Source organism: Dama dama, chromosome 21 (assembly GCF_033118175.1).
Source record: "Dama dama isolate Ldn47 chromosome 21, ASM3311817v1, whole genome shotgun sequence".
NCBI classification, from domain to species: Eukaryota; Metazoa; Chordata; class Mammalia; order Artiodactyla; family Cervidae; genus Dama; species Dama dama.
In genome coordinates, this window is record NC_083701.1 from 7,391,752 (window position 1) to 7,419,037 (window position 27,286).

At 41.9% G+C, this 27,286-nt stretch overlaps 1 protein-coding gene across 2 annotated transcripts in view; it reads right to left on the reverse strand.

The window, feature by feature from the left end:
* KHDRBS3 (KH RNA binding domain containing, signal transduction associated 3) overlaps positions 1-27,286 on the reverse strand; it is a 157,449-nt gene that overhangs the window by 20,138 nt on the left and 110,025 nt on the right. For both annotated transcript variants that reach the window (XM_061123140.1, XM_061123139.1), the window contains exon 7: positions 11,451-11,533. In XM_061123140.1, coding sequence (XP_060979123.1) covers positions 11,451-11,533 — 83 coding nt within the window. The remainder of the gene's footprint in view (positions 1-11,450; positions 11,534-27,286) is intronic.

Sequence of the window (27,286 nt, forward strand, 5' to 3'; positions counted from 1 at the left end):
CTATGGTGTACAATCTGTTAATAAGCCCACTGAAATAATTATTCATCCCTGACGTTGTAATTTTTCAATTCTAGCATTTCCATTTGGCTCTTTTTTTAAGAGTTTTCTTAGGCTACATTCCTATCCTATCTGTTCATACATGCTGTCCACCTTTCACACAATATCCTTTAGCATACTGAACCTATCAATTTTAAGACAGTGTCTGACAACTGTAATATCTGGGCTCTCTGTTTCTCTTGACTATTTTGTCTCTTGACTCTGGGTTATATTTTCTTATTGTATAATTTTTATTCATAATTGAATGCTGGATGTTTAGGGGAAAAACAGAGAGTGAGAGAAGTAAGATGTGCATTTATAAAGGACATTTCTCTATTTCTGTCAGGCTGTTGGGTGCTGTATTGATTTTCTACCAAAGTTGTTACAGGTCAAGATATAAGGGTGTACAGACCACAGTCTTCTCCTGTAACTTCATAATTTTAAGTTTGCAAGCTCCTTTAATCATACTGGGATTAATTTTAAATATGAAAAAGTTCTTACAACACATTCTCAAAAAGCAAAACATTTTGTTCAAAACTTCAAAGATATCTTATTCCAAAGGGAAATCTCAAGTTTTCTATTAGGAGAATTTGAAATTATAAATATGAATGGAACACAGTCAGGATGGCTGCTATCCAAAAGTTTACAAGCAATAAATGCTGGAGAGGGTGTGGAGAAAAGGGAACCCTCTTACACTGTTGGTGGGAATGCAAACTAGTACAGCCGCTATGGAGAACAGTGTGGAGATTTCTTAAAAAACTGGAAATAGAACTGCCATATGACCCAGCAATCCCACTCTGGGCATACACACCGAGGAAACCAGATCTGAAAGAGACACGTGCACCCCAATGTTCATCGCAGCACTGTTTATAATAGCCAGGACATGGAAGCAACCTAGATGCCCATCAGCAGACGAATGGATAAGGAAGCTGTGGTACATATACACCATGGAATATTACTCAGCCATTAAAAAGAATTCATTTGAATCAGTTCTAATGAGATGGATGAAACTGGAGCCCATTATACAGAGTGAAGTAAGCCAGAAAGATAAAGACCAATACAGTATACTAACGCATATATATGGAATTTAGAAAGATGGTAATGATAACCCTATATGCAAAACAGAAAAAGAGACACAGATGTACAGAACAGACTTTTGGACTCTGTGGGAGAAGGCGAGGGTGGGATGTTCAGAGAGAACAGCATCGAAACATGTATATTACCTACGGTGAAACAGATCACCAGCCTAGGCTGGAGGCATGAGACAAGTGCTCGGGCCTGGTGCACTGGGAAGAGCCAGAGGAATCAGGTGGAGAGGGAGGTGGGAGGGGGGATCGGGATGGGGAATACATGTAAATCCATGGCTAATTCATGTCAATGTATGACAAAAACCACTACAATATTGTAAAGTAATTAGCCTCCAACTAATAAAAATAAATGAAAAAACAAACAAAATAAATAAATAAATAAATATGAATGGAAGAAAACTGTAACTTTAAGGATTTCAGAATACATAAGACACACTCCCTCTTATTTGAGGATTTTTGCACAGATCACTGTGTTCCCACAGATACACCCTTAGGCAAACTTTTACCTCCTTCAAGTCTTAAATCATCTTCTCAAAGAAGCTAAACATGAAGGCCACTAGCTAAACATGACCCCCACTAGAACTTAAACTCTATCAGGCACATTCTTTATCCCTTTTTGTTCACTGGTACTTATCAAGCACCTGGGACAGTTGCTGGCACAGAGTAGGTACTCAATAGTTGTTTGCTGAATGAATGAATGAAAGACATGCCAATAATTTATTTCTTTGGGAAATAAATATCTATTTAGCAAGTATCTGCATGATACTTTGAAAAGCACTGAACGCAGAATATCTTATTCATCATAGTGCTTACTAGACAAGAAAAGCAGTTTTCAACCTTGGCTGCTCATAAAAATTAGCTGTATTTTGAAAGTTTCAGATAGCTGTGCTATCTCACAACTCAGATTAAAAATAATAAACAAGAGATTGCCTTGGGAATCTCCTTTTATTTTTTTTTTTTTAAAGGCTGTATAAAGGACTCTTCCATTCAGCCCTGGTTGAGGGAGGGCTACCTGCAGTTCCACATTAGACATTCAGAGGTATCAGACGTCTTACCGTGTTTCCAATAAAGGTACTTTTAGAACAGATGTAGGATTCCTGAATGTTACCAACTGAAATGAAAAACCCATACAGGTCCCTTTCCTGGTTGGTACCATACTAGGTGCTGGGGATTAAAGGACAAATAGAAAAGGGTTTCTGCCACCAAGGGCCTCTCTGTATAAACAGGAGAGAGATTCTCAAGTCCAGCAGGTATGAGTGATGACCAGAAGCAAGCATGCCATATTCCAGAAACACACAAGGCTGGCTGAGTACTCTGTGAACACAGAAGGGGATGTCAGAGGCAGACAGTTTATCAAGAAGGCCTGCTGGATGAAGTAACGACTGAGTCAAGGAACCTCTGCTCTGCTGCAACCCATTTGGCAAGGACTAAAATGTAAAAAAAGTAAATTATCCTGTTTGTACCAATGGGGAAAAGTCTAAAAACACTACAAGCAATTTTTACAGAAATATGCCAAATAACCACAATGTCTTTAAAAACTGTAAGTGAAAATTACTGAAGGGGCCATTAAGAATTTGACAAAATCAAGTTTATTCACATAATGTATGCTTTGAGATCTATTTCATCTGTGACTGAGCAAATTATAAATGAATCATGACTGAACAATTCAATATAAGGTTAGACTAGGTGAATGGGTGACTTGACATGAGGTTAGAGAAAAATCAGATCAAGAGAGGTCCTGTTAATGCAACGGCTGCTAATAGATGGGAGAGTCCTGTATTAATCCTTCGAGCTATACTATTTAAAAATTAATTGCTGGCACTAACCATACTTGGTAGGATTACAAACTGCCAAGGCTGAATACACCCCCCTTCAAATCCCCTTTGTTCTTCAATTTGCCATACATGCTTTCCATCCCCCTTGGTAACTTCAGATAACCCAATGGGCAATCACTGTCCTGGAGAACCACAAATAGATGCCCTCTCCCAAATACCCCCCTGCAATGAGTTGTAGAACATGCAGCATGCAAAATACCATTTTCTAAAATTCAAAAATCCTGAGTCTAAGATACTTAGCCCTATGGCTTTTAGATGAAAAAAAATTATAGAATTTTAATAATAGCTAATGAGACCATTCACAAAGTGCCAGGTGCTTTCCGTGTATCAACTCACTTAACATGACAACAACCTAAGAGGTGGTCACTGCAACCATCACGTCCATCATACAGATGAGCAAGCTGAAGCACAGGGGCATGACCTGACCCCAGCTCCACTGTCAGAGAGCCGCAGAGCTCGACAGACTCCTCCCCTTCACTCCCACTCACCAAATCTTGATTCTGCCTCAACTGAGGTGCTGTTTTATCTATATTACTTTGGCCAAGTTGACATGCATAGGTTTTTTCCCATATCTAAAATGTATTTCTTTCCCTGGACTTTGCCAGAAACTGCTTATTCTTTTTAAATAGTTAAATATATTTATACTGTGTTAAGTGTTACATTGTGTTAAGTGTTAGTCATATTCAACTCTTGTGACCCCAGGGACTGTAGCCCACCAGGCTCCTCTCTGTCCATGGAATTAGCCAGGCAAGAATACTGGAGTGGGTTGCCATTCCCTAACCAGGGGAATCTTCCTGAACCAGGGATCAAACCTGAGTCTCCTGCATTGCAGACATATTCTTTACCGCCTGAGCCACCAGGGAAGCCCTTACGCTGTTGAACACTCGCTGTATACTAAGTTTAGGCACTTATTGTGTAAACACTGGGTCAAAGGTTACAAACACTTTCAAGGATCCTGACGGACACTCATAATTCCAGAAGAACATATCCCTTCATGATGTCAAATAAAAGGGAAAACAGAACCCGCATGGTGTGTGAATTACTTCTGCTTCTAAAGCTGTAAGCCCAGTAAATGAGGTTTGACTAGATTCTGAAAAATTCATGCACTGACGTTCTCTACTGTAAATCATTCCTCACAAGGAACTTCAAGCTGTGACCTCAAGTCTATGCTTCCAAACATCTTAGAACTCTAGACAAGCTACATTAAATGAGGCTGTCCATAAGTTTTTGTTTCACAAATGGGGAATCAAAATGGCATGGATGATTTTGTTTCTTTGTTGAGATTTTATTGACTGCAGTTCTCCTCAGGAAAAGGTTACACAAGCTTCTAGATGGGACAACTAAACTGATGAGGACAAGTTATCCAGAGACACAGTACAGCAGAGGGCTCAGTGCCAGCCCAGCACTTACTCTGCAACAACCTCAGGGAAGTTCTATAATCTCTGGGCCTCAATTTCCTCATCTATGAAGTGAGGTAACAGTAATAACCTACTCATAAGGCTGAAAAGTGCTGAGAGCATTGTGTGGCTCCTGGTACATGTCATCTTTGCAAGTTTACTAAACTTCTGCTCTGTATACTGCTTTCCCTATCTCATTTAATTACAATCTCACAAGTCAAATATTCTTGCCATCATTTTACAAATGAAAAATGAAGACTTGAAGAAGTAGCTTGGCCATAATCCTACAGCTGAGGAAGTGACACAGTGGATTCAAATCAAGGTCTGAGTGGTTTCAGAGCCCTCCAGTCGGTTTAACAAAACCATGTGACTCATTTCAAGAGTCAAGAAATACAAAAAGGGCTACCAACTTCTTTCATTAAAAAGAGGGCAGAATTTGTAAGGAAAATTATTCTAAAACTAATAAAACCCATTTTAAGAACATATGAAACATGGGGAAAGAAAATATGGGAAATTCACCAAGTAGATCTTTACCTACAGACCTTAAAGCCCGGGAGTGAAGGTGTAAAGCTGGTGGCGTGATGGCCAACGAGCCCGCTGTGCAGAGTCTACACTGTGGAGAGGGAGCTTCTTCCCGGGCACGTTCCCACACAGCAGCATCTGTCACTGCTCTGAGTGGTTGATCATAAGCACTGCTGTCGTCTTCTCGATGCTATTAAGCAGATGGCAGTGCTAAATCCAAATGATGTAGTACATCTCCCCGGTGGACTCTGTTTTCACACACCACCATTCTCCCACAGCCTCGGTGATAAATCTCACGTGTTCTCAAGAACATGAAAGACTGCACGGGCGGTGGCACTTGATTTACTGCCATTAGCACGCCTGTGCCCTGCTGCTGCTTCCATCCTGCCGCGGAGCTCACGCGTGAAGACTCCACGCGGCCACTTCACAGTTCCGGCATTTTCTACATACAGAGGGACTTTTTTCCCCTTAGTTGCTTTCAGGTTAAGCAAAAGAATGTGGGCTTGATCTTAAAGAGAACTGGATATGAGGCCTGACTGCTACTCATAGTTTTGTGACTGGTCAAGCTCAAGTTCTCAGAACATTAGTTTCCTTTGTAAAACTAACAATCTTACAGATGTTCTTGGGAATTAAATAAAATGATAGACATGAGAGCATTTAATGTACTAGTTAATACTTGATAAGTATTCAATAGATATCTCATTCCTTGAAAATGTGTTAATGAATCTTGAAAAAAAAAAAAGTGCTATGGGCAGTGTCTGCCTAACATCAGTCCTTCATGGACCACTTTCAGGACGTCTGCCATCTACGTCCACTACTCATCCTGTGAGTGACTTAATGTTATTCTCTGTATTATAGGTTTTATTTTAACTTAAGTAAATTTACTATAATTTTTAGTAATACTATTCATAAAATCATGTAGTTGATATGGCAACTATACTTTCCCAATAACTAAAATCTAATCATTAAAACTAAGAGTGTCTGCCCATGTGCCACCTGAAACCATGCTGTGAAACACCAGTGATAGGTGTGCTTCTCTGAGAAACACTATGATGGAAAGAAAATGGCTTGAGATCAGCATTGTCACTAAGCAAGTGACTCGGGCCACTTACTAAACCTCTCCTTGTGTCTCAATGTTCTCAAGAAAAGGGGGTGAGAATATCTAACTTTTAAAGTTGAAAAGTTAAAATTAAGATCAGAGGGGATACACGTGTGGGTGCACAAACACATTCACCCTGAGACAACCAACACTGCAGTAGAGGTCAATGCACATAATTAACAGCAATACTAGTACATGTTACAACTCTGGCTCTTAGACTGTTCCTTTTCCCTTTTAGGCTGCAACTTCAGTTTTACTATAACCTTGCCTCCTTTTTTCCTTATCATGGGGTCCTTGACTGAGAATGCACTCTCAGCTTTACTGCACACACTGGGCTGGTGTGTCTGTTACTCGGTCAGTGTCCACACACTACTGGGTGAGAAGTTTGCCGTCAGTCGTCACACTGCTCAGTTTCTGCTGAAGAGATTCCTTCAGCACTCATGCGGCAAGCAGTCAAACCCTGGGCCAGGCGAAAACATATTTCACAAAAATTCTGCAAGGCGTGGTTAATCCAGGCCAAACCATTACTGTTTTTAAAAGTCCAAAACAGCCAACCCTGAAACAACACAGCGCTATCTTCAAATACACAGTGATTTTACTGATGTTGAAATGCTACATCCTAAGCTGAACAATACATCATCATTTCCAAGGTGAAAATCACAGAAAACTAGAGAGCAGGGCAGACGGCAGCATTAACTTCTGGCTCATTGTGCTCCTTGCAACTGGCGTCTGAAAACACAGCTAGAATATGCGGAGCTTCTTGACAGCCTCCATTACTCTGCCTATTTGGATAAAAGCGCTTAGGTGTTGTTTTGTCATTAAAACAAGTCAATAATTTTGTATTCTAAAATTTTTTCTTAGCTGGATAATGGTTTTCAGAGACAGACAAAAACCTAAGCTTAAGTACTCTTCAGCAGTGTATTCTTGGGAAAGTTGCTAAACATCACATCTTCAACTTCTATACATGGAAAAACTCAGCAGGTAGGGCCATTGTGAAAACTGGAGGTAATGCATATAAAGGACATAGACGGCTGAGTGCAAGACTTAACAGATTCTCCCAAACTAGCAGCTCTTATGTCTAATTTTTTTCAGTACTTCTGTTTTCAGGAAAATCACAGAGATTGTGGAGGATGACATGAAATAAGTATGTAAAAGTACCATCAAACCACAAACTGCTATGGGAAATTAGTACGTCAGCATTAAACCTGCCAGAAAATAAAACTGTTACTACACAGTCATCCACTTATGCTTAGGGGGTTATTAGCACTTTTTGGAAACCCTTTTTATTCCACTTTCTTTACAATTGATCATTAGAGGAATCAAATATTTTTTAGAGAATTTGCAAATATTCAGAAACACAGACTAAAATATTCTGAAACTTGAATACAGTCAAGGTAACTAACAGATCTCATCACATAGTTACCTTTTGGTGTGTGTGATGAGAGCATCTGAAATTTACTCTCTTAGCAAATTTCCCAAACTCAATACTATATTACTAACTACAGTCATCATGCTGTAAAATTGTGACTGTTGTTAGAATGATAAATAAGACATCAAATGAAAACTAATCCCGCTTAGTTGAGAAGGCCCCGGTCACGCCAGGGTAGGTGCAGGTTGAGCGCTGAGGCCATTTATCATCCGCTCCTTTACTCCTCACAGCTACTCCAGGGCCGTGCGCCCACAGGGATGAATCAGTAACTATTTTTATGCCGATGTATATTATAATAATTCTAACATTGTAAAGAACAGTTCATATTTCTCTTCACAGGAATGGGTGACAGCTTGTTGCTCATTAAGTGTGTGAAGTCAGGTAAACAACGCTTGTCTTACACTGCAGTACGAGGTCATTACAAACGTCGATGGGAAACGTGGCTGAACTATGCTGAATCTTCTAGAACTCTGTAGGGACTCTCATTTGTACTCTAATTCTCATACAAGGTATCTGAAAATTGATAGAGAAAATTCCTAATTTGTAAACCTCCTGAGAGAAACTTTTTCCCTGCAACAAAAGTGTGATAAAATGATTACAGCACATGAAGTGTAGACATCTAGTTTTAGCCTGCAACACTGTCATGAATATAAATGAAATTCTCAGGTTTGATGAAAGTGAAGAATCCTCCTGCCAGTGTGGGAGACACAGTAGACCTGGGTTCGATCTTCAATCCCTGGGTCGGGAAGATGCTCTGGAGGAGGAAATGGCACCCCACTCCAGTATTCTTGCTGGGATAGTCCCATGGACAGAGGAGCCTGGTGGACCTATAGTCCATGGAGTCACAAAGGAGACAGACATGACTGAGTGACTGGGCATGCAAGCATATGGGAAATATCAACATATTTAAGCAACTGAAGTCAAAACCGTGACAAAAGGAGAGTTGAAAGATGATGGAGCAGAGTACCAAAGAGAATGCTTGGGGTCAGTGTGGATCTACCACTGCTCAACGCTGTGAGTTAAGAGAAGTGAGTCAACCTCTCTGAACCTGCTTGCAAGGAATGACATGCTTAGACCGGAATTCTGCAGTACTTCAGGGCACAGTGAGCAGAGTCTCTGTGAAGCCCACGGTCCAGTACACCAAGCACATGGCCAACCTTCAGTACTGACAATGAAAATGATGAAGATTCACTGGTCAGTACCCACTATTCAATTTGTGAGATGATTTCAAAATTTGCTCTAACTGGCTTAGACTAGATTTCTAATTCCGAGGCATACAGTGTTGTACTTAAGCCAATGTTACAATATGTACATATTATGAACTGACCTGTCCACCCAGAATCATAACTCGAAGCCCTACCCTGGTACCTATAATGTGTGTTTAGACACAGGACCTTTAAAGAGGTGATGAAGTCAAAGGAGGCCTTCCGTGGGCCCTCGGTCAGTCTGACTGGTGTCACTGTAAGAGAGGAAATCTGGTACAAGGAGGCAGCAGGGATGCGTGCCCACAGAGGGCAGACTGTGTGAGGACCAGCATGCCAGCACCAGCTGCACGTCCACGAGGGAGCCTCAGAAGAGACCAGACCTGCCAACACCCTCGTCTTGGACTTCTAGGCTCTATGACCCCGAGAAAATAAGTGTCTGTTGTTTAAAATAGTCTGTGGCATTTTGTTGTGGTAACTCTAGCAAATTAAGACAGCTCCTGGAAACACTTCTTCATCCTATTCCGTAACACAGTTGCTTCATCAAGACTTAGAGTAATTGCTGAAGAGAAAGACAGACAGACTGAGGTGCAAAGTTGGGCCCCTTAGCTTGTAAGATGCATGATCTTAGGCAAGTTTACCTAATTTTTATAAACCAGTCTTCTGTCTTTAAAAGGACTGATGCCTATTTCATAGGTTATGAGGATTAAATGAATATTCAGAGTACCTGACCAACAGTGATTTCTGCATTTGCCAGCACGTGCAATTCTCACACAATCCTCTGCAGTCCTTCAGGTAAGATGAGTTGTAGCACTGAAAAGATCACGCCCAAGAAGGTGGCTGGGCTATCGGTAAGATATTCCTTTTAAGTGAGTCTTCCCTGATGTTTAAAGGGCTTATAATTTATAAGGTGCCTTATAAATTATGCCTTATAAGAGTGCCTTATAAGAGACCTAACTGGTCTCTGCCTCCAGGCTCACCATGAACCTGGCCTCTACACGGCCTTCTGGTTAATTCTCCAAACCCAAGTGTGAACACACCACTCCCTAGGCTGAGCCTCATCGGTGGCTCCCTAGCGCTGCCGACGGTCTGGAGCCTGCGCCCCAAGCCCGGGAGGACGCGGTCACCCCCCTCCCATCTCCCCTCCCTTGCGTCACGCCATCGAGCCCAGACAACACGCTCCATGCTGTGCTTGGCTTTGGGCGATGTCCTTCGGTGTCCGTACCTTCGTGACCCCTACTAGCCCTTCACTCTCTCAGTGAAATGGCCCCCGTGTTCCCAATCAGACTCCAGCATTGTCTTCTTAGCACTATTTTCTCTCAAACTCTCATGTGGTTACCATATCACATTGCTTTTAAATATCTGTATTTCATTCTAGCCTGTGAACTTTCCAAGGAGAGGGTCTCTGTCTCAATAATCTTTGTAATCCAACATTGAGCACAGTGCCTACATTTAAAACATGTAGTGGACATTTAATACATACTGGCTGAATAAATGACCACAGGAATGAATGCCTGTGATCAATCATATTACTATGTTATCACAGTTTAATATGGGCAGACCTCAAGCTCTCCAAGTTAGCTTCACACTCTGCATTAGCTATTTACTTCTCTCAACCTCGGTTTCATCATCCGTATGACAGATCCGTATGACAGTGTTAACTCCCGTGTTGCCGTTCAGATTACACAAGACATGTGAGTAAAGGATTGTACTCCATGTATGATTTTTGACTAATTACTTAAACTTATGCTCTGCACTTCTTTTCTTCATCTATATAATGGCAACAGCCCCTCATACTTCATAAAATTGCCAGAACACTGAGGAGAAACACATAAAGTCTTGCCTGCTGTTTACTGTGTGCAAGTCGCTCCAGGTGTGCCCACACCTTCAGGGATACAAACACCATGCACAAGGCTTCCTGGAAAGGAGACCAGCTGGGAGTCAAAGTTTAAAGGCTACTAATCTGTGCACACCATAGTGGAGAAAAACCTGGCATGAACAAAATGAGAAGAAAGTACATCCCTGCCCACCTCAGGACCCACGTGCAGATCTGCTTAAAGCTTGCCTTGCCCCACAGGAGTTCAAGAGTGAATTTACGCTTCATCAAAAAATCCATGTAGTCCATATTTATTGAAGTTTATGCTTCATACAGCCAGCATTTTGGCTTGTGTATGTCTATCTTTTTCTTCCACTTCGAATTTTAAGCATAAAGCAAGAGGTTTCTTGGGATTTAGGAAAAGATTCTGAACAGAACACACAGGTTTCACCACTAATGAACATCAGGGTCTACTATGCCATGACTATAAAGCTGTGTTTCCCCTCTGATAACACTCGTTTCTAAGTAAACAGTTTTTCAGAAAACTAATCAGAACTAACTCAGTTTTCACAAACAGGAATCTGAAGTTGTTAGAAAACAAGAGCACTATTGCTAAGAAGCAGAAATGATTTATGAACACTGAACAAAACTTCCGTCACTCCCGTTCCCTGCACTGACGAAGCAGGAAAGTCACATGTTTCTAAGATAATTTGGAGCCTCTGGACTCGAGAGCCACAGACCTGGCACACACGTTCTTCCTTAGACTACACCAAATGCTTAAACTACATTTTTAGAGAAAATAAAAGTTTCACATTTTATTTTTCAAGACGCATTGCTTTAGCACTACAATAAATTTGAGTGCAATACATGCTAGATGGTAGGACAGACAGTTTCCCCAATTAAAACAAAACAAAGGCCAAGTCAGGTCACCCTCACCGGCCAATCGTCATCCTATTCCGAGAGGATATAAAATGTGGACAGCACAAGTGTCTGCTGCGGGGTCTGTTCAGAAAGAGTGACGCTTACCTTTGGGTTGGGGCGCTATAGCTGTTATCATAGGAATCATAACTCTGTTCATCATAAGCAGTGCCATATCCGTCATCATAGTCCTAAAATACAACAGAAGGACAAAAAGTTCAGAGAAGTTTCTGGAAAGAAAGAAGCATTCCACTTTCAGTGAATCTTTATTAATTCAGCTACCATTGAACTCTATATCTAATTATAATGTAAAGAAAAATATAAAAGTGACATCAGTGAAAATAACAGAGTAAGAACCTCCAAAAATTCCCTCTGAAAAGCAAAGAGAAACTGGCAAAAACTGTCAGAATGAACATTTTTAGAACTCTGGAAATTAACCACAGGCTTACAGAGATCTAGGGAGCATTTATTTTTAAAAAATTGGCTGCATCTTGGAAAGAATGGTGAGCTCTGATGTTTTAACCTGTTCTATTCCCATCTCTCACCCTAGCTCTGTAGGGGCCCCAATCAATCAAGCAGGAAAGCAGCAGACCTGAGGCCACTGGCAGGGGCGGGCAGGGTGGAGCGCTTTTCAAACCCCATTCCCAGAGGACTGTCTTTATCGGACCCCACTTGGAGCTCATCCAGTGCACAAAGCCTTCTCCCTGAGAAAATCTGAGAAAATAACTAGGGGCAACTGTTTATGATCTCAGCTGCTTGAGGTGTGGAGGAAAACTGGTGCAAACAACAAGCTACAAGGAAAAGTAGAGGAATGCGAGATCCATTTGGGCTTTGCAAAGCTGGAAATTAGTAGTTCTGGAATTAGGTACCGTGTCATACAGCTGCCTAGGACAGACCTGAGAAGGTCCTGAGCGCTCTCCTCTGGCTGACCTTGAGGTTCAGTGTAAGAAGGAAAGTCAAGGCTAAGCCAGAGTTAGTTGCAAACTGACTGGCTGAGTGTTGAAGACATACTCCAACATGTACTCACAGGCTCTTGGCAAAGATGAGGGACTTAGCTTCTAAGCATTTGATAAAATCTCTGTCCAGTCATCAACCAAGCACTACACTAACAGAGAGAAGATACTTCCATGGCAATGAAGGATAAATACTGACTTTACAATATAAATTTGGAAAAGTGACTAAAGTCCCAGCCCAAAATGTGAAGAATTTGATTCCCACATGGAAATATTATTTATTAAATGTCCAGTTTTAAACAAACAAAAATATGCAATGTACAGAGAAATGAAAAAGTATAGTCTGTAAACAAGGGAAAAAGTAGTCAATAGAAACTGTCCCTGCAGAAACAGAGACAGTGCACTTACTAGACATAGATCAGTTATCTGAAGTGGATTCAAGGAACGAAAAGATAGCCTGCATGGAAAAAACTAACGAAGGGTATGAGAACAATGCCTCACCAAAACAGAGAATATTAATACAGAAAAGAATCCAAAGAAATTCTTGAAGTACAAAGTATAACTCAAATGAAAATTTCACTAGCGAGGTTCAAGAGCAGTTAGTCTTTGTCATCTTAGTTATTAGTTTCTTAGACATGCTAACAAAAGCAAAACAACGCAAAAAATGCAGATAAAATGGACTCCATCAAAATTAAAAACTTCTCTGTCAAACAACATTAGGAAGAAAGTGAAGACAATCCACAGTGTGGGAGAAAATATTTGCAAATCACACATCTGATAATGGTCGAGCATCCAGAATAGATAACTGATGAAGAATGGTCACAGCTCAACAACAGAAAGACAATGCAACAAGAGTTAAAGTCATCCTCCTGGTTCTATGGGGACATTCTGAGGACACTATGCAGATGTGATAATAAGTACACGATGGTTATCTCAAAGCTATTTTGGAAGTGAAAAAGGTCCAGAGAAATGATCATTCTGTAAGATCAAATTACATATGCTGCTCAATGACATTTATATCCATGAAAGTGTGAATCCTGCTCTACAACTGACTTCTAAGTTTCTGGGGGTAATCAATTACAGTGACTTTGCATTTACTGATATTTAGTTAACATTTAAAAGAGCCAGGATATAATCTAACTATTTCTGGAACATCAGTATTATCAATGATAATCAATTTAATGATTACCACAGATTTCTTGGAGTGGAGAAATGTGATCAAGGGGTAAGAGAAAAGATCTGGAGACAGATGGGCTTCTGTGTTTTACTGTCACTGATTTTAGACAAGATTTTGAAAGTGATGACCTTGGTTATTCTCTTTGAAGAAGCATCTAAATACTGTACCTCAATTTATTTAATTTAGAAAAGCAAAACTATCTAAATAGCAATTTAAAGTATAATGCATTTAATTGTGTGAGACAAATATTAATTCAAATGGATGACAATGTCTTTCTAGGAGTCAGTTCAGTTCAGTCGCTCAGTAGTGTCCGACTCTTTGTGACCCCATGAATCGCAGCATGCCAGGCCTTCCTGTCCATCACCAACTCCCGGAGTTATGCTACAACTCATGTCCATCGAGTCGGTGATGCCATCCAGCCATCTCATCCTCTGTCGTCCCCTTCTCCTCCTGCCCCAAATCCCTCCCAGCATCAGGGTCTTTTCAAATGAGTCAACTCTTCGCATGAGGTGGCCAAAGTATTGGAGTTTCAGCTTCAGCATCAGTCCTTCCAATGAACACCCAGGACTGATCTCCTTTAGGATGGACTGGTTGGATCTCCTTGCAATCCAAGGGACTCTCAAGAGTCTTCTCCAACACCACAGTTCAAAAGCATCAATTTTTTGGTGCTCAGCTTTCTTCACAGTCCAACTCTCACATCCATACATGACCACTGGAAAAACCATAGCCATGACTAGACGGACCTTTGTTGGCAAAGTAATTTCTCTGCTTTTTAATATGCTATCTAGGTTGGTCATAACTTTCCTTCCAAGGAATAAGCATCTTCTAATTTCATGGCTGCAATCACCATCTGCAGTAATTTTGGAGCCCAAAAAAATAAAGTCTGACACTGTTCCCACTGTTTCTTCATTTCCCATGAAGTGACGGGACCAGATGCCATGATCTTAGTTTTCTGAATGTTGTGCTTTAAGCCAACTTTTTCACTCTCCTCTTTCACTTTCATCAAGAGGCTTTTTAGTTCCTCTTCACTTTCTGCCATAAGGGTGGTGTCCTCTGCACATCTGAGGTTATTGATATTTCTCCCGGCAATCTTGATTCCAGCTTGTGCTTCTTCCAGCCCAGCATTTCCCATGATGTTCTCTGCATATAAGTTAAATAAGCAGGGTGACAATATACAGCCTTGACGTACTCCTTTTCCTATTTGGAACCAGTCTGTTCCATTTCCAGGTCTAACTGTTGCTTCCTGACCTGCATATAGGTTTCTCAAGAGGCAGGTCAGGTGGTCTGGTATGCCCATCTCTTTCAGAATTTTCCACAGTTTATTGTGATCCACACAGTCAAAGGCTTTGGCATAGTCAATAAAGCAGAAATAGATGCTTTTCTGGAACTCTCTTGCTTTTTCGATGATCCAGAGGATGTTGGCAATTTGATCTCTGGTTCCTCTGCCTTTTCTAAAACCAGCTTGAACATAGAAGTAGGCTTATACAATTTGTACATGATCACCTGAGATTTTTTAATGTTTTTTCACAAAGGAGGAATTGAGTATTTATTGAAGAGGTATGTGTTCAGAATTTTTGAAAACAGCTAAATATAAAAGGAATACTCATTAAATAGTGGCAGAGGAAGAATAAATGTCAAAAATATCCTTGGAACATACGGGAAAGCCACAACGTCTCTTGCAGTAGCTGAAAGTGAGTTGCTAACATAACTATGATCTTCCAATGACCAATGCAAGGAGGAGAAACATAAGATTGAAGCAGATAAGATTCAAACAAACAACAATACAAAACAAAAATTGAGATGATTTTAGTTATAAGTAGCAAAATGAGATATTACAGTTCTTGTGAATTAATAAATTCAGAAATTAAGAAAGCAACTATCATTCTTAACAACAAAAAAAGTAATTTTTACTACATAAAAAACAACAACAACCCAACACCACCACCTCCCTTGAGCCCCTCCCCTGTGGCTGGCACTCCTGCTGAACACCAGAGAGGGAAGGGGTGTCCTGGCCTGGTGAGGACTCTGACAGAGATGACAGGTGACTGAAGGGAGAACCATCAGGCAACACGCGAGCTGCTACGGCAAAGGAAGGCATCGGGCTAACAGAGAACAGCCCAAAAGGCAAAGCGGAAGAAAGTGTCCCAGAAGTGATGAAAGCAGAGAAAAGCAGAAGCAGCTGGGAAGATTTATTAAAAATCAGGCAGAATGAACAGCAGTTGCAAAACAATGGAGGTACAGGCATTAAGACCCCTTCTCGTCCAGGGTCGGGTGGGCGTGCGGTGGTGCAAATGCAAGGGGGGCACAATGAGCCTGAGATGCCCATATACAGACCCTGTGTGGCCAAGGAACAGGTGAGTACCTTGAAAAATGAGTGTGAATGTGGATAAATGCGGCTTCTGGGAGGGAGTGGAGTGGAGTCTTGTTGATACCTGCCATATTATTGCAAGATAGAGATGAGATCATTGGCTGAGAACAGCTGGAGTGGTCAGCCAGCAAAGGATCAACAAATGGTTAAAACCAGGGAGGAGCTCAAAGTTGTAACTACTGAGCCTGTGGGCCCTGAAGCCCATGCTCCACACGGGAGAAGCAACCACAAGGAGAAGCCCGCACGCCACCACCAGAGAGATTCTGCACCTTAGGAATCTCTCTGGAAATGCTGTGGGCGTGGAGGAGGAAGGGTCAATCTGGAGGGCTGGATGTGCAACTAGGTCACTGCTTTGAGCATGTGGTTTGGCAAAATGTAGAGCTTACTGCTGCTTCAGTAATCCGTTAGTAGCTTTAAAAGAATATGGCTTCACCCATGCAGAATTCTATGCTTATTTAAAGAATCAAGATTCTTTAAGCTCCTGTAAATGACTGGAATTTTCTTAACTGAAATGTAAAGTGACAGACTATTTTAAACTTACTTATGCCATTCATTCCCTGCTCAATTATTCTGAGACAGTATTAATACAAGGCTGTGTGTGTGTCAGTTGCTCAGTCATGTCCGTCCGATTCTTTCCAACCCCATGGACTGTAGCCCGCCAGGCTCCTCCGTCCACAGGATTCTCCAGGGAAGAATACTGGAGTGGGTTGCCATTCCCTTCATCAGGGGACCTTCTCGACCCGGGACTGAACCTGGGTCTTCCACATTGTAGGCAGACTCATTACTATCTAAGCCACCAGGGAAGCCCTAATACAATGTTAGTTTATTTGAATTTTAGGTCACTGAATAATTGACTTCCGTATTTAACATTGACGATTTAAAAAGGTTAAAAATGCAACTCTGACAAGATTTCTTTCATGATGATTTCACAGCTGGATTTGTCCATGGTGGTGTAGCTTCTTCCATTATGAGCATTATTTGTTCAATGGACAGGACTTGAAAAATACACGGAAAGCATGAAGCAGACTGTAACAGACAAAAGGAGGGAAAATGAGTGTGAATGTGGATAAATGTGGCTTCTGGGAGGGAGTGGAGTGGAGTCTTGTTGATACCTGCCATATTATTGCAAGACAGAGATGAGATCATTGGCTGAGAACAGCTGGAGCGGTCAGCCAGCAAAGGATCAACAAATGGTTAAAAGGAGGAAGGAGCTCAAAGTTGTAACTACTGAGCCCATGGGCCCTGAAGCCCGTGCTCCACACAGGAGAAGTGCCTGCAAGGAGAAGCCCACACGCCACCACCAGAGAGGAGTCCCTACTAGCCACAACTAGAGAGAGCCCAAGCGCAGCAACACAGACCCAGAAAACCGAAAGTAAATAAATAATTTTTTTTTTTTAAAAAGAGGGAACAAAGATGGACAAGAAATAAAAGTATATTAATAAACATTCTTGCAGCATTCAAGAGACTTATTTGTCAAGCTCTACTTCTGCACTTTCATCTTTGATAAGGAAGACGTCTAAATGGAGCTGACCGGGTGGCCTGGACACTTGGTAGGCGTCAGGGTGGCCACAGTAGGCAAAACATGTTCTAACACCAGTAAAGATCCTTCATCTGCCATTCCCAACCTGAAAACCACAGACATATGACCCGATACCAAGAAATCTTGCTTTGAAGAGAAAAGATGTTCTAGGATAAAGGAAACAGCATGACCTATTTAATTCTATTTCTGTCACAAGTAAAATCAAGCATGAAATTTAAGATGGGAAAAAGCATTTTAAACAGAGAATTTACAGGAGTGATTTTAAAATAATGTTTAGGTTTTGGGTCCTTTTAAAAGGAGACAATTATGCTAACTAATACACCACCTCACTACAATTAGGGTGAAACCTGGTCATTTCAAAATGTATAAATGTATAAAACACAAATGTACAAATGTATAAACAAAATATGTAAAACACAGTGTTAAAAGATTATTTAGATCTAGGCTTATGATTATTTTGAGTTTATCAAACACACACATTAGCTAAGAATAGTCTTTTGAAAAATTCATTTTTGCTGAGGTTCTGAATAACAGTAATATCCTTGTTGAGTATCACCAATGACCATGAACACATCACATAGCCAAGTTATTTTATAATTAAGGACAAAACCACAATTTTAATAACAACTCTAAATAAGAATCTGTCCCCTATAATCATTTAAATAAGACATCATTAATTCAACAATCAGGCTGCACCCCCACGTGTTGATCTATGGCTGTGAGGAATACATTACGCAGCTTCTAGACTCACACGACCCCTTCATCGCAGTCTCTGGAGCCTGACGCCCATGTTCTGATTCCAGCTCTGCCTCTGATCTGGCTGTGTGGCTTTGGGGCAGTCACCTGCCCTCCTTTCACCTCAATTTTGTGATCTTAATTCATCCCCTGGCTGTTTCCAGTGGCTGTGGGAGGAACTAACCCAAGAAATATACATGAAGGCTGTCTGGCACAGCTCTTGCCCAATAAACCTGGTTCCAGTTTACTGAAGACTAATTCCCATTAACACTCTCAAGCTATTAGGCCAGAGAAACATCAGAGTTACCCAGGTAGCCTTCTTTTGGTGAATGTGATAAATTCTTAAAATACTGTCTAAACTGTGATGTCTACATCTTCAGTCTGCAAATAAGAGTATTAACTACTACTGTGATTTTCAGATAAAAGAGTAGCTGACCAAGAGTAGTTGTAATTCTATCCACATCTGGCCACAGCTTTTAAAAACAGGTCTCCATCAATTATTCATAGAATGTCTTCCCTCCTCTGTTTTGTCTCTCACTGAGATAGAGCTAGATTTATTTAGATTTGACAAGGAATACAATGTAATATAATACAGAAAATAACAAAGAGGTTAACTTAGAAATTCCACAAAGGAAAGAGAAAACTGTAAACAGAAAATTAAACCAAAAATCCCACAAAGATGAGAAAAGGGGGTAACTCAACTTTATTAAGCCCACATTATGTACCTCTGGTAAGGATTTTTATGTCGGTTTTTCCATTTTCCCCAGGAAGCTGGCATTTGTTGAATGCCTAGTGCTCTGAGCCCTTGAGGAATACTGTATTGAACAAACAGAACAAAACAAGCACCTTTGTCCTCAAGCAGCTTCCATTCCAGAGGGGAACAGACACACCTCATTCCTCAGGGACACAGGGAGAGAGCGGGGATGCTGGAGATCTCGGAGAGGTGCCAGGAGTCCTCACAGAAAAGACTGTGTATAAATCCAAAAGAAATGAGAAGCCGCTTATGCGGATTTTTGATTTTGCTGGTGGTGCTACTGGTACTTCCAGCAGAAGGAACAGCAGGTGGAAAGGTCATGGGGGGTGAGCCAGGGAGGGAAGCGCGGGAGCCACGTCTCGGGGGGCCTTTGGGGCCTCCAGTGAGGCGCCACTGGAGGCTCTGGTGCCTCATGCCATCTTCAGGGCTGTCCAGGTTTGGATTTGTTTCATTGATTTAACTTCCAATACACTACTTCTTCCCTTATCTGTGTCTAACCTGAAACTAAAACCATTTCATTATTTTTTACATTTTTCAATTCTAGAGTATTTGTTTTCTATATTTTCCAGTTCTCTGCTTAAATCATCAAGTTTATCTTTTTAATTCCATGATTATAAAGAACATAAAGTTTGTGTCTGCTATATGAATCTATTATGGTCTGTTTTTACTGGTTCCTCATCTTGCGTGCCTATAATTTTTGATTAATTGCAATTATATATGAAGAACAAGAGAAATAACTGAAGGCCCACACTGCTGTGTTTCTCTAGAGAGAATCACACTTGCTCTTGGTGGAAGACAGGAGGACTCAGAGTCCCAGCTTCACCACACCCCACACCAGGCCGTGATGACAAGCAGCCTCCCTCTGGGAGGACAGCTTTTCTGGGTTCCCATTCAAAGTTGAGGGGATTTATCAGCCTCCTACACCCAAACTTGGGGGCCGTGGACTCCAACTACTTAACCCTCTCAAACTCGGGATCTCTTCTGAGGCTCAATTCAGCTTCTCAGCTGCCTCTTCGGGAACGGGGAGATGCTCTCACAGCCTTCCTCAACCGGGGTTCCCCCAGAGAGTGAGGCCCGGGGCCCACAGTGCCTGCTGTGCCTGGGGCGGGCTCGCGTCTCTCCAGAGCATGCGGAGCAGCAGTTGTTGGTACCGCCCCCACAAAGCTAAGGAAATAATCATGCATGTCATCTTCTGTGTTCTGCCATTCAGACGAGGAACCCCAATTCCTATCAAACACCCACTGTATTTGATTATTGCCTGTATCATCCACTAGAAATGCAGTCTCCCTGAGAACAGGGCTTCACCGACCTTGTCTACTAGTGTCCCCAGGGCCTGGCACAAGGAAGACTTCAGTAAACACTTCCGGAATGGTGACTGACTGGTAGCGAAGGGTTTACTTGGGTTCTCCCACTCTCCCACGGGTCGTGGCATGACTGGCCAGGAGAGAGGTCCCAGGGGCCTCCAATCCCATGGCGGAAGGGGAAAGGGCCCCTGGCCCACCAAGATGTACACCTGATTCACAGTGCAGAGGTTGCTACACAATGAAGACATCCCTATCAGAATTTCATAAGGTTAGCATTACCATTACTCCTTGCTCAGCTTGTAGACTCACCCAGAAACCTTCAGATTATCATCTGGTCTAATGGTAGAGGGACCAGATGTGCTCAAGGTTTGTTCAGCGTGAACAAATCTGCTTGATGAAAGACGTGCTGTTCTGTTATAAACAAGAATATCTGGTCTGTCTAGTACAATGTTTTTAATACACAAACCGATCATGTTTTCAACTTTTTATTCAAGCATAATGTAAGTCACAGGAAGGTACAAAACCCAGGTGCACAGCTCAGGGAGCACAGCTGTGTAACCAGCGCCCAGATCAAGGAAGGGAACATCTCATCCCCCAGACGCTCCCCTTGGGCGCATCCTCAGTTACTACCTCCCCCCAGAAGGAATGCCATCCTGACTTTCAACACCACTGGTGAGGTTTACTTGCTCTTGAACTTCATAAAGATGGAATCAGAGTGGCAAGCCCTCTGTGCCTGGTTTCTTTCAATCAGCTTTATGCTCATGAGATCTGTCCATTGTGCTGCAGGCAGCAACCACTGGTTCCTTCTCGCGGCCTGAAAGCTTGCCTCTATGACTGTACTATCACGTCCTTATCCAGTCCAGTTGTAAACGCTTTTTAAGTTTTGCCTACACACCTTTTATATAAGTCTTATGAGTCTCTGTTGTGGTTGCCAGAGCAGAACCGCTGTGCCTTGGGAAGAAGGCCTGTTTTCAGCTTTAACATGTGGTACCAAACCACCAAACCCTTTTCTAACACAGCTGTATGGACTGACATTCCCACAGCGGTGGGTAAGAATTCCTACAGCACCCCATTCCAGTTAACACTTGATTGTTTTAACTGTAATCTTCCTGGTGGGTGTGAATAGCATTGAATAGTTCCTAAAAGTCCTATGTGATAAGCACTAATATTTCCATTTACAGATTAGTAATTGAGGTATAAAGTAGTTAAGCAACTTGCTGAAGGTCACACAGCAATTAAAGGCACAGCAGGGATTTGAAGCTAGTCAGTCTGGTTCCCGACCTTGCTTTTAACCACTGTGATACATTGCCTGACCCTATACTGAGGTTCCCCAAGATAATGTCGCACTATGCGGGTATCTCTAGATGTCCCCCTAAATACTCATGTAAGTCAACTGCAGGTGTTCTTATCCTGAAGAGTCACTGTACTTTGTTTCCATGTCAAGAAATCAAACACTGATTACACACTCGATGCGGGGCCTGTGGATAAAAAGGCATGGCCCTATCATCAGCTTAGAATAAAACAGGAAAACTGACAAGTAAAGGAGTGACCCTATCACTCCAAGGTGAGCACCCTAACTAGGATGTACACACATGGATCCAAATAATAGAGAGGGAGCCCCTGGCGCATACAGGGGATTGTGGAAGGCTTCAACGGGTCCTCTGTAGACTAGGATCTACTTGCAGGCAGGACTGAGCTCTACGCAAGCTGATTAAAGGCTCGAGGAAACAATAACACTAAGATGGCAGGTTCCTGTAGGAAATTCATTGTAACAGAGGACTAACCTAGTGCCTCAGGACTAACCCACCTGAGGGCTAGGACGCATCCATCATGCTAGCTCAGATAACCTTCCTCATTAGCGAGGCAGGATCTGCTTTCCAGGCCTCAGAGACACTGTCATTTCAGAGTCCTCTGCTTCATGAACAAAGCACTTTTCTGGGGTTGTTTTTGCTTAAAGTGAGAAGGAGAAACAAAATCCCTTCATATTCAGAAGTTTAAAATCTGAAATTATTTTCTAAAGTTTTGCATTTCTAAAATAGGTCAACTTTTCAAGCAGTTTAGGAAAGAGACAGACTTGTGAAGCACCTGATAGACATTTCAAGTAAATTGCACACTGCACTTATTCTTGCTTCTGGTAAAATGGAGATAAAAAAATTACAGAACCTTCATCTTTTTATCTAAAATAAAAAGGTGTCCCTAGGCTTTTCAATTCACATTTAAAATGCATTTTCATAAATAACCTTTTCACAATCTGTACTGTTTTAATTAAATTTCTCGCTATGGAAAACAAGATAATTGAAGCAGTTTAGAGATTAGTTAACTGTCAAAAAATTATACCAGCAGTCACTGCAATGGGAAAATCTGCGTCAGTAGAACTCTCATCATACTCAAACTCCCAGACTAGTCACATAATTAAAACTTCAGGTGAGCTCTCAGAAGAATGAGGAATGCTTTCACTGAGTCTTTAAACAAAAGCTATATTAAAAAATGACATGTACATTTTAAAGATATATTTGGTTTTTCCCTAAAGGCTTTCACTGATGTTCCTAATTGACTATACTTCAGAAGGGTTTATTCTTTGGGCAGATGGAGAAACAGTGTTCCCCGTGGTGCCATTTTACAGACAAGGACACTGTCTGTGTAGTGTTTTCTGGAGACAAGTTTCTTCTACAGCTTTAATGAGCCTGATCTAGAGAATAGGCAGAAAAGGTGGCCTACATGTACAACACAAAGTTTAGGTTTCTCCCATTCAGACTGTCTCTATGACTCTTCAAACCTGGGTTAGGTTAACCAACATAAGAAGACCCATGAGGAAATACTAGTTGCAGAAAAACTAGTAACACCAGTAAATTACTCAGTCATGGACTGCTTGCTCTAGTAAGTTTCATATAACAACCCATATGTCTGAAGTGATGAAATAATTTTCCCCTTCATTTGATAATTCCTCTGTTTGCAAATACAGAGTTTTAAATTAGATGAAACTGGCTTGTCCAGGAAGCACTGGGTCTTGGCTAAGAGTGAGGCTCTCAAGCCAGACTGCCCGGCTTTACATTCCAGCTCTGCCCAGACCAGTGGCATGCCACTAGGAAGTGTTAACTCATGGTGGTGTTTTCCGGATATGACAGATCCATGCAAACAGCTGAGAAACGTGTTTGTGAGGAAGTAAGGGCGTGTGGGTTTTATCACTAACTAGAAGTGTGATTTAGGAAAAATTAGCTATCTTCTCTCAACTGCCTGGAGATCACTTCACGGGGATGAAGTGAGGGCTAAATAAGATGATATAGAGTAAAGTGCCCAGCACACTAACATGTTCTGTAAATACCCAAAAAATGGCAGCTTTCTTTCCTTCCATCAACTTCTAGAAGTTGAAGAGTACTCTGTTTTTCTGTCTTTACTGAATGAGAAAAACACTAGAAGACAGAAGAGTACTATTCTATACTTCTCTGAGGGTTTCCAAGTGAAACCATCTGCATCAGGTGCTGTCCTTCTAAACATATAATAAATTAAAGCAGTGACTTCTGACCTTTAGACTGAAGTTGATGCGCTCACAGAGAAGCACCTAGAAAGCTCGGGAGCCTCTGCAGTAAGTGAGACAGGCCATCGGCTTGGAAGGCCCACGCGAGGGAGGCGCTGACACAGTTGTGACCGGGCTGCCAGTTCTGGCGCTTCTACTCTTTCCTCATCTATTTCCTCCTCCTTTCTAAGTCAGGACATCACACAAGTTAGAACACTATGGATAAAAGCTTCAGACTCCGGGTTAGGGAGCCTGGGATGCGGTCTCAGCTCACCCCCTTTCCAGCGCACAGGCCGTGGGACGGGTGCCTGTCCTGGCACAGTGCAGGCCAGGACGCCCTTCCTCCCTACTGCCTGGGTAGTGCTGTGGGGACGGGGCAGCGGCGTGCCCCGCCGCACATCCGATCGTCCACACGCAGGGCCTGAGCAGAGGGCCTTCAGGGAAGGGCGCCGGGTGCCCTGCTCAGGCGAACTGGGTCTGCTGCCCCCTACACCCCCAAAGCTCGAGAAGCCTGCACCTCCCCCTCTCACACAGGCGAGCCCCTCCGTGTGCCAGCCACCCCACACCGTGCTCAAGGTGGCACTCCCACACTGGATGGGGTGGTTTGCGGGTAATTCCACATTCTGTTCAGTAAACATCATACAGCTGGGTAATCAGAGCATATCAAGTACCTGAAAGAGCTTTCATAGTCTGATGAACTCGTACATCTTCATCGAGAACGCTCCACCGTACGTATGTTTGAAGGTGATTAACCCATCAGCTCAGGCTCAAAAGCTTAGAATGATCACATAACATTACAATAGCAAGGGATGTTAGTGGATGGTAAACACCTCCTATGAATAGATGGCTGACACAATCATAATGCAATGAGGGGGAAAATTATATGATTTAAAATTTCTAAGACAATTTTAGTTTATACATCTTGAGAGGTGAGTTTGCACTTGAAAAAAGATTTCATTTTTAAAATTATTTTTCAAAATTTGTTTCAGAATTTGAAAGATTCATAGCCATTCACCTTTAGTTTGTTTCTCTCATTAGAATGCTTGCTTTGTTTATTCTGTGACCCTCTTTTCAGTATCAAGATTTCCATTTGATGAAAATACAGTTTCTTATTAAAAGAACATGTTTAGGGTGACAGTGGAAAGCAAGTCAGTTTCAGAAAACAATCAATTACAGAATTTTAAAGTTGGAAAAGATGTTAGAACAGCATCTGGTCCATCCTGCTGATTTATAGGTAAAATACCTGCATTTTGCAGATGAAGAAACTAAAAAGGTTAGTTTACACAAAAATAGTGATGTAGACAATAAGAAGGATCAGAAACTGAGTATTTTACATCTCAGAATAATAGTCTTTTAATTAAACTGCATTGTCTTTCATATTTATTAGTTCATATTAAATGTTTGCTACAACTGACTTCATGACATGAAGTATGTTTAACAGTGCACATGACACATGGAATGACAGAGGTAGCTGGCATTAGTAAAAGTCAACCTCATGTTTATTTAGTAGCTCCAAAATGTCAGGCCTCATGATAGGCTCTGGGCAAACTAATGTTTTAAAAAATGATGTAGTCCCTGCCCTGAAGAAATCCAGTCTACGGGGGACAAAGACAAGTAAGTTGACTCTGAGGCAGGTTTCAGGGCACCCAGGATGCTGCTGCCTGTGCCTGATGAGGACCAGGAAGGCTTCACGACTGAAGAATAAACAGTAACAAGAACTGGTAGGGACAGAACAAGAAAAGGCATTCGAAGAGACCCAAGAGCACGTACAAAGCCACACAGTTCAAGTCCTGTTATGTTTAAGGAACTGCAGTGGAGGGATCGATGGAAATAAAATGATAATGTGGGAAGGAAAGGGAGTTAAGAGGCTGAAGATGCTGTCGAGAAAGTCTTCAGACACCACTCAGAAGAATCTCAACTTTATCCTCCTAAACTTCTAAACTAGTTCTCACGCTCCAGGGATGGCCGAGCAGTAGTATCAATCAGGCTTTAGATGCCAGAAAGTACAGACTAGAAGTAATATGAAAAACACATCACTTAAGGGAAGGACCCAGGGGGAGGGCAGGACCACAAGCAAAGGTGAGACTGAGGAGGCGATGACAATCGTCTGTCTGTCCATCTATCCAGCCACATCTGGCCATCCATCTCAACAACCAGCGTTTACTGAGGGACTACTATATGTGAGGTGGTAGGAGTAAGAGTAACACAGATTTAAGGTCTGTGAGAAGTCAGACGTGAGAAAACACACGGACAGCTAACTGCTAGGTGTGGAAGGTGCGGGCTCTGTGAGAGGACGTCGTCACAGCACGAGCTGTGATGCAGGAGGACGGCGTCTTCCCTGAAGCTGCTGTGATGGAGGTGACCTGTTACTTATGGGGAAGTGATCTGTGTCTACTGTGAGAACGCAGGGAGTGAAGACGGAAGCACGCGATCCTGGGCGCTGGGTTCCCTCACCTGGGCTCTGGGGGCTGCACCTCAGCCTCCACCGAGCTGTAGGCGCCGTGGAGAGGAAAACAGGAAGGGACCCTACAGAGGGTCAGAGGGGTGGCTACTAATCCGCAAATGTCAGGGGACAGGATGGACATGCACAAGACTTCAGAGACGATAAATAAAGTGACCAGACTGAGTGTCCAGGGAACAGTCGGCCCTCAGTAGCCACGAGGAGCTGGTTCCAGGACCCCCTTGGATCCAAAACCCACAGGTGCTCAAGCTCCTATATAAGATGGTACAATATCTGCGTAACACCTACCCACCCCACCCTTGTACCTTAAATCATCTCTGGATTATTTATAATACCTAATGCAATGTAAATACTATTTAAATAATTACCTACATGTGGCAAATTCAAGTTTTACTTCAATTTTAGAAATTTCTGGAATTAAAAAAAAAATGTTCCATTAGTAGTTGGTTGAACCTGCAGATATGGAGGGCCCTCTGTACTCTATGTTTTCTTTGTGTGTGGAACCTAAAGCAATTCATCAAAATGGATCTCCCTTTAGAGATTCATATGTAAATTGGACTCTGCCAGGAAGCATCAAACAGGTCCTTTTGTGTAATGACACCAACATTTTGAATTGTTAAAGTGTTCTCATTGAATAGATTCTGAGTTATACTAATTATTTGTCAGTTATTTAATTATTCGGACATAAGTAATGAATCAATGTCATTTTGGGAAAAAACTGCTTCTTGTCCTCAAAAAAGAGATGAGAAGTTACTGTAATTATGCCTGATTTTACTAAGTTAAAAGTGGAGCAGAAAGCCCCAATTTATACTCAAATGATTGAAAACACATCCATTATCCATTTTCTTCCTTGTTGGAAAAAAGCTAACTATGTCGAACTGCACTGCATCCTTTGAGTTACTCTTAGAAGACCAGTGCTCAGGGAGATGGTTAACCTCTGCTATTCACATGGCCGCTGTGAGTTCTATATGCTTTAGTGATAGTACTGTTCTCACCATCAGATTTATTTGCTAATAGAGGTTCTTCTCAATGTCACATGCTCAGGGGATATCTGTGACGGTGACTCTGATGAAGAACAGCTGGCTCAGATGACATTATAAATGATCAAACATTTTCACCAACTCACCTTGAGAAAAAT